Genomic DNA, 13,235 nt, shown 5'->3' on the forward strand with positions numbered 1-13,235 from the left:
CGCCGGCGCCACTGAGGACGCAATGGCCAATAAGGTTTCCGGGTCACGCACAAGCGAGGAAAAGGGAGAAGACTCCATCTCCCAGTCATCCTCCTCATCCAGAAACCGAGTGGGCGGAGGAGGCCCACAATCCCTCGCGTGCACGCACGCGCAATTGAAAGCAAAGGCCGGACGATTCGCTTGGCATTCTGGGAGTTGTAGTGTTCAGCTCCAGACTCTCCCGCTCTGGACCAGAAGTGTGCGTAGAAGCCGGGTGATGACTGGCTTGACCTCTGATTGGCTGTCTGGAAAAATAAAAAGTTGGGTCGCGGGCTGAGACCTACGAGAAGATGGGGCGGGATTCCGCGTGGGAGGAGGCGGAGCCTGTAGGCTTTGGGCGCGCGCTGTTGAAAGGCAGTTGGTCTGAGTTCGGTTACCTGGTTCGGTCCAGCGGCCCTGACCCATCCCATGGCTGACTCTGAGGAGTTTCGGACTTCTTCGCCGCCGCCGCCACCTCCCTCCTCTCCGTCTTCAGGAGCCTCTTCGTCATCTCTCAGCATGCCAGTGAGTTTGGGCTGGCGGAGTCCGAGTCGGAGCCATGGCCCAACGGTGGACCCGCTGGAACAAGTGGAGCTGCAGATCGGAGACGTGAGTGGTCGCCACTTCGCCGCTGCGGGCCCGGAGCTGCTTGCCCCTAGGGTGCTCGCTCCTACCTGAGATTCTTGATCAGGGAATTGAGGCTAGCTTAGGCTCTCTCTGCCCGCACCTTTTTTTCCTTCCCCACTTGCTTGGGGTCAACCGCAGCACGGCAACCGGGATCCATTTTCCGCTTCTTCGCATCCCATAGAGCACTTTGGACAGTCGGGGCCTCCCTGCCCATTGGTGCTTTCTGAGGAACTCGAGCCTGCTCTTCTAGTTGGCCATCAGCCCAGGGCCAGCTGGTGATGCTATTGTGTGTCGCAGACTTGATGTGTTGGACTTGCGTGGACCAGGGCTAATCACAGCCGGCAGCTGAGATGATTGGGTCTCGCTGATGGGTTAGACCGGAGGATGCCTTCCTGATTCCGGGAATGCAAAAATTCTGTAAAGTTTCTGTTTAATCTCACATTCCCAGAAATCACCTTCTGACCCCAACACACACACACACACACACACACACACACACACACACACACACACACACACTTGAGGGGGGGTGTTGAATGGTCACAGCGTCACTTTTAAACGACTCTTGAGAGGGAGAGAGAAATGAAGTATGGAGCGGGTAACCTTTCTGGGAGAGCATTGTGGAATGACCATACTGAAGATTAGAAACTAGAACTGGGTGACAAGTTTTTATTGTTTTACCTGGTCCACGGTTTATTTATTTTTATTTTTATGTTTACAAAGAAATTGCATAGAATAAGTACTGATGTGATATATATCACATCAATAAATATATCGTCTTGATGAAGAATCTCTTCATAGAAAATTGCTTCAGCTTTCAGCAGCCCGTTCCTGAGCTCTGAGGAAGCTTGCTTTCTTTTGAGCAACCCGATCTTTCTTTTGCACAAGGGACATTTTGGGATGGTTCTTCTTCTCTGGCTCTCTCTTGGGCTTCTTCTCATAGACTTGGATAGCAGCATGAGCTTTCCTGCACATCTCCATCATGTTTGGAGTTGTGTTGTTCTGAGAGAACTGTTTCCTATAAGCATCTTCATCTTCCTCCATTAGGTATCCCAGGTAACCTGCAACATTCTGACCCATGCTGTGCTTCCAATGTACTTCTGTATTGAACTCATTGCTTTTAGAGTCCTAGCCAGGGAATCATTTGGTAGTGTGAGAGATAGGCCTCCATCCACAGCTCCCTTCAGGGCCCCATGAACTTTGCTGCTAGTTGTAGTTTGGGCAAGACCTGCATCCAAATAGCAAGCAAAGGCACCAGGCCGACCATCGATGCTTTCCATTTTACTCATCTCCAGTCACCTCTGCTTGGCCTTCATTGTTCTTGTCCAAGCCAAACCTATTGGGAAACCTGAAGGGCCATCGGCAGGCCAGTGTAATAGGCTGCAGCAAAATTTGTCAGGCCAACCGTCATGCGGTATTTTGGCAGTTCATGTGCATATGCTGTGCAGACTATCATATCCCCTTCTATAGAATCTGGTAGATGATGTTTCTGTTAGTCAGACAAACTATCATCTTGTACTTGAGTGTGCTGTACTTATTTTTGTCCTGGATCAGCAGTCATTTCGGAGCATAGTAGTCAGTGTTACCCTCTTGTTGCCTTCTAAGTCTCACTTGGTATCTCTTAAAGTAGGCCTTATTCTTGACAGCTTTCATAAGCCCCATCCTGTGGAACAGAAACCCCTCAGTCGCTGCTCCATACAGACCTGCAGGTCAGGGCACGCTAGGCGGGAAAGAACTCTAATTTATAACTTGGGTGATGCAAACATTTTATTTACAAGTGAGTGTTTCATAGCTGTGTGTGATTTTAGATGTTGTGTCAGTTTTTGTGTGTGTTCACAGGCAAAAATAGTGGACTGTGCTTTTGTTACCTAATTATCAGCAAGAGTGGTGATAATTAAAAAATCAAAAAGTAAGGGAGTCCTTTAGATGGTTCTGTCACTTTTAGGCAAGGGGTTTCCAAGTTGCCTTGATGAAGCACGTAAGAGTTGGCTGTGTTTCCCATTAAAACTACTGACTTGTCATATGTAATGAGTATCTTTGTGGCAGGTATGTTTCCTCAAAGACACATAATGAAAAAAGTTGAGCGGGTATGAGTGTAGCTTGGGTAGAGCTGTGTGCCAACCATGCTTTGAGGCTTTGGGTTCAAGAAAGAACCAGTGTTTTTATTTGAAAATCCGTTTCTTTTAAAGAAAAACATGTGGGCATTTGATTGAAGGCTTTAAAACTATTTTTAGACTATCAAGTTAGATGAGAATTTTAAAAATAAGCATGTGTTGGGTTCGGGAAGTAGCTCAGGGGGGGAGGCCCTGGGTTCTGTTTGTAGTACCACAAACGTCTGTTTGACTTTTTTTTTCTCTCATTAAATCTCAGGCAGCTTTTTCATTAAGTAAGCTTCTTGAAGCCACGTCTGCTGTCTCAGCTCAAGTGGAAGAGCTTGCTCTGAAATGTACAGAAAATGCACGTTTCCTTAAAACGTGGCGCGACCTCCTAAAAGAAGGCTACGATTCCTTGAAACCTGACAACTGACTTGGCAGATGTAGTCAGTTAATGACTCACACATAAGATATTTGCACATGGACCACGTTTATGGGACTGTCTGTCTCCAGGCATTTATACTAAGAATGAAATTCCTCTTGGTATTTTGAACTTTTGTGAAAGCAGAATACGGAAGACTTTTTTTTTTTTTTTTTCTTGTGTGTCTTCTCTGATATGACAGTGTTTAACTACTTTCTGCACTCTCTACTTTTATAGACTCCTGTATGAAAGCTGGGACCACCAGTAAATCATTGATTATACTAGGGCCTCTGTGCAACCAGATCATTATTTGTTTTGTGAGATGACAAAAATGGCCAGGTTTGGAGTTGAGCTTGGGTTGTCCCCTACGGCAGGTGATGAAGATTTCAGGGGAGGGTCCGGTTTCACAGGACACCTACTCTAAAACCAGTGATGGTGGTACATCCTCATCCTGGTACCCAAAGCCATTAAAAGCTACTTTCGCTTTCTCCTTTTGAGGATGAAGACTGTTTCTCTAATTGCTAAACTTCATTGACTTGAAGGGAAACATACTCTTTTTTAATGGGAATTTGACTTTCCTTTTCTGTCTTGAGACAGTCTCCCCTAGAAGCCATGGCTTTTGTCTTAATCTCTTGAGTGTCAGGACTAAGGTGTGCAACACCATACCCAGTAGCTGGTTTTGAATTTTGATAATGACCTTTAAAATACGTTTCTTCCATTCCATGATTCCTATTTTAAAAAGGTTTTTCCTCTATAAAATGAAAACTGTTATAGAATAGCTGCTTCTGTCTATTTTTGTAGTTAACTGCGTTCATAGTTAATGTTTCTCTTATTGTTGGTGTTCTGTATGTCTGATTGCTGTCTTTGAAATACCTTATCAAATGTGTGGCTGTATGCTAGCTATTACATAATGGAGCTTTGCAAGTTATTTACATAATTCTAAGGTTACTTTGTTTCCAGTGTATTACATTTAAGTAGCTCAATGGATTTCCCATCCGTTGACCCTAGTGTTAAGGTTCAGCTTTACCTATACTGTATTTATGTAACTTGTACCATCTGTCATCAAGCCATGTACTTCCATGATACATAGGACATTTAAGCATCTTTGATATGATGTCTGTGTAGATCCGTCAATGTGAACAGAACTCTATTCTAAAGTCTCACAGGGAGCTGTGATAGGGGACAAACGGATGAGCAAAGGCTAGTTTTGACATGGTAATAGTGATTTTTTAAAAGATCACACAACGTGTATGGTGTGATTTCTATACCAAAGAGATGCTTATTGCCATATAAGAGAAATACTTATATATTCTGAAAAATGCAATTTAAAAATGTATAAAAATAAACGCATTACAATTAAAATTCTGTTTCTTTGGATTCATTATTTCAATGTCATGAGCTAGTTCAACCATACAGAAAAGGTGAGTGATTTAAAGAATTCCCATGTATACCTTCCATGCAGGGTTAATGCTTTTTTTTTTTTTTTTTTTTTTTTTTTTCAGTTGTTCTCCCACCTCCAAATGTTAGACTCACTGGAACTTTACTTTGCTACTTTTTATACCCACCTCCTTGTTTTTCTCGGTATACCTACTTTCTCAGAAGTGTTAATTTTAAATATATTTAAATTTAAAAACAACAAATAGTTGTTAATTTGTGTCCCCTGCTACACCAAATTATGCTAGGCCTGAGCCTAGGGCCTTGTGTGTGCTAAGCAGGCACACCTTAGGCCCTTCATTTGTGTTTTAATGTTCCTAAACTTACAGGTATTTTGTTTTTGAGACCGGGTCTTTTAATGTAGACTAAACTGACCTTGAAGTTGCTACCTAGCTCAAAATGACCTTAAATTCCCACCTTGCCTCCCCACTTTCCATGTGCTGGGATTAACAATTATCCGTTTATATACTTTGTGCTTTTATTTTGTGGGAAAGCTTGAGGATAATCATTTTCTTACAGACATAAGATACTTGTTTTTGTTTTGTTTGTTTGTTTGTTTTTGGTTTTTTGAGACACGGTTTCTCTGTGTAGCCTTGGCTGTCCTGGACTTGCTTTGTAGACCAGGCTGGCTTCAAACTCACAGCGATCCACCAGCCTCTGCCTCCCGAGAGGCATGCGCCACCACTGCCCGGCTTGTTTTTTTTTTTTTTTTTTTTTTTTTTGAGACAGGGTTTCTCTGTGTAGCCCTGGCTGTCTTGGAACTAGCTCTGTAGACCAGGCTAGTCTTGAACTCACAGAGACCCACTTACTTCTGCCTTCTGAGTGCTGGGATTAAAGGTGTGCACCACCATTGTCCTGCAGGAAACTTTGATTTGCCAAGTAGCTTATTACAAACTTCAAAGGAAAATGTAACAGTCACATTGATGTGAAGTGAACCGTGTAACAGGCAGTGTTAAAACTTTTGCACATGATTTATGTAAACTCATCTGCTCTGAGGAAAGGGACATCTGTTCAACAGAGCCGGTCATGGGAGAGGAGATAAAACACTTTCCAACAGCTAGGGAGATGGTTCAGTGGCTAAGAGCACTTGCTGCTCTGGCAAGAGGATTCAGATTCGGTTTCTAGCACCCCCATGGTGGCTCACAACCACCTGTAGCTCTGCTTCCAGTTGACCTGACCCGCTTTTTTGGCCTCTTGGGGCAGCAGACACACATACACACATACACACATGCAGGTGTTCTCTTACTTAGAAATCACAGAAATTACTTAGAAACCACAGACCTTCAATAGCCTATGACATCAAATTATTAATGCTTGTCTGCACTACCGCTAGCTACCTATCAGCTTGGAGAGACATGTTAAAGCTCAGGTCTGTCATTTTTTTTTTTTTTTTTCGAGACAGGGTTTCCCTGTGTAGCCCTGGATATCCTGGACTCGCTTTGTAGACCAGGCTGGCCTCGAACTTACAGCGATCTGCCTGCCTCTGCCTCCCAAGTGCTGGGATTAAAGGCATGTGCCACCACGCCTGGCCAGGTCTGTCATTTTATTCTTCACATACATGGTGTTGCCATGGAGGTTTAGATATTTGGTCCAACATTTTGGTTTTTATTTTTTCAGTGAGGCTACGGACAAGGCTTCAGGGTCCCCCACTCCTTTTTATGTGTATTCGTGTGTGTGTGTGTGTGTGTGTGTGTGTGTGTGTGCGCGCGTGCATGCGCGCGCACATGTGTGAAGCTTGAATCAAACTTAGGGATTTGTGCATATTACTAACCCCAACCCTTGAGATTAATTGTTTTTGTTTATAAAAAACACGGTCTCGGGCTAGAAAGATGGCTCAGAGGTTAAGAGCACTGGCTGTTCTTCCAAAGGTCCTGAGTTCAATTCCCAGCACTATATGGTGGCTCATAACTATCTATAATGAGATCTCGTGTGCAGATGTACATGCAGGCGCAACACTGTAGACAGTAAATACTAAAAAAAAACCAAAACCAAGCCAACAACAGGGTCTCATGTGTCCCAGGGTAGCTTCAAATTCAATATGTAGCCATGACTGGTCATGGATTCCTGATCTTGCTTCTGCCTCCCAAGTCCTGGTATGCCAGGCGTATGCCAGGCTGAGGTGAACTTTTAAAGATTAAGCAAATCATATTCAAGCGAAAGGAATGAACCTCATCCAAATGGGAGAAGGCCAAATAGAGACAAAGGCTCTCGGGTGGGTTGTCAACCTCTGGATGGACACTGCTGATTTCTGATTTTGCAGTAGCCTGTCAGCCTTCGGACTTGAACTGAGGCATCAGCTCTGTAGACTCAAGGCTGCTGGCCTCCAGAAGGATGAGTCAGGTCCTTGTACTTACCTCTTACATGCGTGTGTGTTTTTTGCACGTACACATATGCACATCTTTGGAGAACTCAGTCCTTATTGAACAGTGGTGCTAATAGCTCTGTATAACATCTAACCTCCCAGATAGTTTCTTTGAGAACTTTAAAAAGCTGTGATGGTCAGCTGATAGATTAGAACTGAAGATTCAGACATGTTCGGAGTCGACTGCAAGTATCCAAGTGAGACATGGCTACCCAGATGAAGGCATTGGGTGTTGGGACAAAGAGATGTATGGATTCTGGGGACCTTTATGAGGTGGAATCAAGATTTACTGGGATCAGATGGAACCCAGAGAAATTATGTGATGATGATGACAACAGTGTGTGTGTGTGTGTGTGTGTGTGTGTGTGTGTGTGTGTGTGTGTGTGTGATGTGAACTTCTCCGACCAGGGCTTCTGCCTGTCTCACCAGGGCTTTTTTGCCACCTCCCCACAAACACCTAGGGCTTCTGCCCTCTTCTCCTCACCAGGGCTGTCATCTTTCTCCAGCATCAAAGCTTTGTCTCCAAATAGATAAATCTTCTGGGTTCTATAGACTTCCTGTCCACCTGTCATGAAAATCTCAGTGCTAGGGCTGGACATCCCAGGCTTAGGTCTGTTCTTTTCCCTAGACCCGCGGATTGCTGGAAAGCCAAGAGTTTGGCTTCAGACTCATGTCTGTGACCACAATTCTGAAAGGGAACCTGAAGTTCACAAAGAAGCTTTTTTACCCTGTCATCTACTCTGACTCACCAGACCTCCAAAGGGGCACTGATATTGCTGGCCTGTGGATTCCTGGCTGCCTTTAACAGCAGTCAGTGGCCTGCAACCGCACAGCAGAAACCTTCTGAGGGCCTTACACTTTAGGTCTCCTTTCCTTTCTTCTTGGCCTTTTCAGGCCTGTTTTGTTCTGGTGCTTGATGACCTGAGCTTAACCTTAGGGACATCCATGACAAGCCTCTTAAAAACTTTACTCTTTACTCTAATGCCTTCCACCACAGCCTCCTCCTAACCTTCAGGAAGTTTATCCAATCGAGAACTTTAGTGCTGTTAGCACACTTTCCTCTGATGGTGACTGTTCTGTCCTTAAATCTTCTTATTATGGCTCCCAATCTTCTCTATAAACTGACATGCTCATTTCGTCCATAATTCAACAAATCCAACCCCAAGTGGTTTTTACATTGAGAATCTTGCCTTCCTGATGTGTAAATTCACTTACTAGCTTTCAACCCAAAGACCACCTACTGACCCAACACCCTCCTAACCCAGACCTCCTAACCCAACACCCAGATATGTATACATATATACATATACATGTGTTCACACACATGTTATAGTGGGACCCTCATAGCTGCCAGTGGTATGAATAATGAGTGACACAGAGGCTTTTTAATATTTTAAAACTTGGACATTTTATCTGGGTAGATTCCCAGCTAGCTTTTTAACTTAACTTGACTACTGGCACTATGTCCCACCACATGGTCAGCTCCACTTCTTTCCTGTTCATGCCTGTCCACCTCAGAGTCATGCTGGCAAATCTGCAACCTTTGCTTTCTTCCTTCCAGGGCCCCTCTCTTTCCTGGAAGTTCCTCCCTCCACTTTCTGCTCAGATACTGGGCGTTAGCTCTTTATTACGCCGAATATGCAAGTGAGGAAGGAGATGGGTGACGGGCCATAGAAATAACAATACAAAGATCTGGCTAATAGGCTAGCACTTAGCTCTCTGCTGTGTTAGCAATCAAGAATCCAATATAGAGAAACACACCTTTACACAATGTTCCCCAACAACACACACACACACACACACACACACACACACACACACACACACACACAGAGAGAGAGAGAGAGAGAGAGAGAGAGAGAGACAGACAGACAGACAGACAGACAGACAGACAGAAAGAGAATCCAGTCTCTAGGCAGGTAAGTCCCCTTGCCAAAGGGGCTTCAATAGGGATGGAGGCAGTGTGATAATACGGCTTCATGGATAACACATGAATGAACCCAGAGACTCCCTGTCATGTACACCCGGCTGCTCTCCTCTCTGACATGTAGCATAGGTTATATATCCACTAAGCCTGGTTTGTAGTGGTGCCAGACCCCTTCCATCACAAACCTTTAAGAGTAGACACTTTGCTTTGGCTAATGAAGCTTCTTGCTTCAGACTCAGGCTGTACCACCTGCTGTGGCATTAAATCTACCTGAAGGGAGATCCTACGTGGTGTCTCTCTGCCTTGAACCACTCCTTTCTCTTCCCTTTCCAAGCCTAATTGACTAGAGAAGAAGAACTAGTTAACAAGTTAAATCCAACGAACTGGCTGTGTTACCATGGTACAGCCACCTCTTCATGGCAGCTATATCTCCTTGGAGGGAAAATAAACATACGAAACTTTATAAAGCAGAGCACCTTAACCAATGACTTTCTTTTCTTTTAATTGCTCCGTTGAGATATAACTATAGCACAGTATGAAATCCATCCATCTAAAGTATACAATCCACTGGCTTTTACTATAATGGCCACGTTCTATTCTCACATGCATTTTAGATTATTTAAGCCCAGGAAGATACATTTAGTCCCTCTGTTAACCCCCCCCCCCACTCCCCCACCCCACCAGTGATCTTGAAGTTACTCTCTATCTCTAGGAATCTACTTATTGTAGCTATGTCATATAAGTGGAACCACTCAGTATTTTTCCTCCGATCTCTGGCTTCCATTACATATTACGTTATTGCATTTATCACAACTTCATTTCTTTGAATGGCAGAATAATATTCTATGGTATGTATATATTCCACGCTTTTTTTTTTTTCTTTAATTCTTTAGTTGTTGGCACTTGGCTTTCCATATTTTGGCTCTTATAAACAATATAGCAATAAATATTTGCATGAAAGTGCTTATCTGAGTCCTGCTTTTAATTCCTATGTGACTGTATCTCATAGTGAAATAAGACATATGGTAATTTTATCTGTAATTTGTTTTTTGAGGAAATGTCAAAATTTCCCACAGTAGCTGCCATTTTGCCTATGGGTATGTCTGAGTGTGGGTTTGTGCACATGAGTGCAGTATCCACGGACCCAGAAGAGGATGTCAGATCTTCTGGAGCCAGAGTTACAATTTTTTGTGAACTGACCAGTGAAAGTACTGGGGGTGAAATTTGGGTCCTCTGGAAAAGTAGCCAAGCTCAGCCTTCTCCCAGCTCCTCTTCCGCCTCCATGATGCCCAAAGGTTTGAATGTAGCTGAAGCCATTTTCCCCCTTTTGTTGCTCTCAGTTTCGCAGTTCTAGGAATCCATCACCAAATCCAAGACCTCAAAGAATTACCCCTGTTTCCTTCTAAGTTTTAGAAGCTACTTTTAATTTAACATACCAAATAATGAGTTTAGATGGCATTTTCATACAGATGTACACTTTGTTCTCACCTCCCACACTGTCAACCTTTGTGCCTCTGACTCCTCCTTACAAACATCTCTTTTCCATCCCTTACTAATGTTTCTTCCATCTCATGGCTTATTGTGTAGTTTTTAGTTTCATTTCACATACGTGTGCATGCTCACACACACACACATGAGAGAGAGAGAGAGAGAGAGAGAGAGAGAGAGAGAGAGAGAGAGAGAGAGAGAGAGAGAGAGAGAGAGAGAGAGAGAGAGAATACTATTTACCCTTTGAGTCTTGCTTATTTCATTTAACAGGTACATAATGAAACTTTATCTAGCCATTGAGGGAGAAAAAAACATTTTTAGAGAAATGGATGTAACTGGGGACTTCAATGTTAACAACTAGGATGCAAACTAAACACAAAATCAGTATTATTTCTATATACCCATGATGAACTTACTTTAAATGAGGTTTTCTATAGATATATGGGGAGACTACTGAATTTTTTGTAAATATGTAAATTTTTTTATTTTGTTGTGCTCTTTGGTTTTGATCAGGGCTGAGCTGGGTTCATAGAGTGAGTTTGCTCCTGTCCCTTCACTTTCCCTCTGAGGAGCAGTTTGAGCAGCATTGTGGTGTTAGCATCTCTTTCAGGTTTTGTTTGTTTGTTTTTTGTTTTTTGTTTTTGTTTTTTCGAGACAGAGTTTCTCTGTGTAGCCTTGGCTGTCCCAGACCCACTTTGTAGACCAGGCTGGCCTCGAACTCACAGAGATCTGTCTCCCGAGTGCTGGGATTAAAGGTATGCACCACCATGTGGGTCTCTTTCAGGTTTTGTTGGCTGGTTGTTAATCAGAGTTGTTCATATCCTCTTGATTTAATGTTGTTAGGTTACATGTCACCCTTTTAGACAGTCAGTTGACTGAAACATGAAGGTTTATTTCTGGACTCTGGATTCGATTTCATTGATCTAAATGCTCTCATTCCCGCTTCTCTGGCTCATCCCTTTGCAGCCCTCCTACCTACTGTCCTGCCCTGTCTCTTCTTGATGACCCTCATTTAAAGCAAAAGCTAAAGAAAACTAGGGAGGGACTGACAGACAAATGCTGGTTCCAAGTTTACAACAAAATGTGGCTGTGTGTGTGTGTGTGTGTGTGTGTGTGTGTGTGTGTGTGTGTGTGTGAGCATACATGTGTTTGGAAGTCAGTGGTTGACATCGTCTTCCCCTATAGCTGATCAACAAGCCTTGGGGACCCTCCACTCTCTTGTCTCCCCAGCACTGGGATCATGTTCTACCACACCTGGGATTCCGATGCGGATACCAGAGATCCAAACGCAGTGTGTGTACAGCAAGTAGTTTAGCAACTGAGCCATATCCCAAGTTCTACTTTTGCATGTTAGAGACAAGGTCTTTCTATGTCACTAAGACTGACCTTGAACTTGTGACCCCTCTGCTTTCTTTACAATGTTAGGACTACAGGCTTGTCTACCACACCTGACACTAAGGCTTCCTTTTAAGAAATATGTTGTGTTGACTCTCAAGTGGGAGACTCAAAGAGCAATACAGAGTATTTTTAAAACAGAACTTTTCTATTTAACAAACAACCATATTTAAAGTATGTGTGTGTGTGTGTGTGTGTGTGTGTGTGATGTGCATGTGTGTATATGCATGCCATGGTGCACAAGTGGAGATCAGAGGACAATTTTCTAGAGTCTGTTCTGTCTTTTCTCCTATACATGGCTTCCAGATATTGAGCTCAGGTCAGCACACGTGTATAGTAATCGCTTTTATTCACTGAGCATCTTCTCATTAGCTCCACAAATCTTATCTGATGTCATTGTATTTGAGTATTATAAAACATTAGGCCTTAATATAAAAATGTTTATTGGTCTTATGCTTGCTGATTTGCACAACAGAGAAATATAGGAGCTTTGGGTAGAATTTGTGGTGTTAGTAGTTAAATGTAATACATAGATTTTTTTTTTAAAGAATTATTTATTATTATATATACAGTGTTTTACCTTCATACCGGAAGAGGGCACCAGATCATGTTATAGATGGTTGTGAGCCACCATGTGATAGCTGGGAGTTGAACTCAGAATCTCTGGAAGAGCAAGACAGTGCTCTTAACCTCTGAGCCACCTCTCCAGCCAATACATAGATTTAAAAAGGCTCTACATTGTGTTCCCAGCACTGTACTTCCATGCAGTGTGCATAAATGCATGCTAGAAATGGATTTCCCTTCATTTCTAATGCAAATATGTACTAATATGCATGCATACATTGTCAGGATAATTACTTCTGTTTGTATGAACACCCCCTACCTTTCCCAGCCTCGTGCCACTAACTTGTCTTAGCCATAAATTTCACATTTTGTGGCATTTACTCCACATCAGCAAATCCCTTTAGAAAGTACTTCACAGTATTCTCTGAGAATAAATGGTTTTTAGAGCCAGTTATAAATAAGAATTGAGTCTGGATGATTGAGAAACTAGCGACAGATCGCAGGGGTCGGTGAAAGCTGCTGGCTTCATGAACTCAATGGGCATCTCCTGCAAGGGCCACATTTCTGCCCAGATGAATGATGGAGCATATGCCTTCTGGGTCCCTTTTCTGTTAACAGATCGTCTTTGTCTGTAGTTGTACCAGAGCTGATGGATCATTTCCTTGAAAGGTCTGGTGGTCAAGGTATAGATAATCGGGTTCAAAGTACTGTTGATAGGCAGAATAAAAATCACCACCCAAGAGGTAATTGTATCTGGAAGAGAGAAGATGAAAAAAAGTGTTGGTAGATGTTGTAAGGCATCTCTGGTATCATCCATCTTCAACCCCCGTTTCCTTTAGTGTGACACAATTAAACACCACGTCTCTGTTATTTCAGGATCTTTACCTGTAGTGTCCATGTTTAAAG

At 43.1% G+C, this 13,235-nt stretch overlaps 2 protein-coding genes and 1 pseudogene across 2 annotated transcripts in view; 1 reads left to right on the forward strand and 2 right to left on the reverse strand.

Annotated features, from left to right (window-relative positions):
* Positions 1-142: 142 nt before the first annotated feature.
* On the forward strand, positions 143-3,269 carry C15H4orf46 (chromosome 15 C4orf46 homolog). Its single transcript, XM_051157331.1, has 2 exons — positions 143-627; positions 3,016-3,269. Exons 1-2 carry the CDS (start codon positions 448-450, stop codon positions 3,169-3,171), a joined length of 336 nt encoding a protein of 111 aa, XP_051013288.1. The 5' UTR covers positions 143-447; the 3' UTR covers positions 3,172-3,269.
* On the reverse strand, positions 1,456-2,313 carry LOC127199337 (60S ribosomal protein L5-like; annotated as a pseudogene).
* A 9,212-nt stretch (positions 3,270-12,481) lies between the features above and the next one.
* Positions 12,482-13,235, reverse strand: part of Rxfp1 (relaxin family peptide receptor 1) — a 101,721-nt gene continuing 100,967 nt past the window's right edge. Inside the window, exon 18 of the mRNA XM_051157332.1 lies at positions 12,482-13,082. Within this exon, the coding sequence (XP_051013289.1) occupies positions 12,781-13,082 (302 nt within the window). The 3' untranslated portion in view covers positions 12,482-12,780. The remainder of the gene's footprint in view (positions 13,083-13,235) is intronic.

This window comes from Acomys russatus, chromosome 15, assembly GCF_903995435.1.
Source record: "Acomys russatus chromosome 15, mAcoRus1.1, whole genome shotgun sequence".
Taxonomy (NCBI): domain Eukaryota; kingdom Metazoa; phylum Chordata; class Mammalia; order Rodentia; family Muridae; genus Acomys; species Acomys russatus.

Coding starts and splice junctions, on each gene's coding strand:
- C15H4orf46 (XM_051157331.1), top strand. CDS start 448: ATGGCTGACTCTGAGGAGTTTCGGACTTCTTCGCCGCCGCCGCCACCT. Junction 628..3,015: donor TGGAGCTGCAGATCGGAGAC/GTGAGTGGTCGC, acceptor ATTAAATCTCAG/GCAGCTTTTTCATTAAGTAA.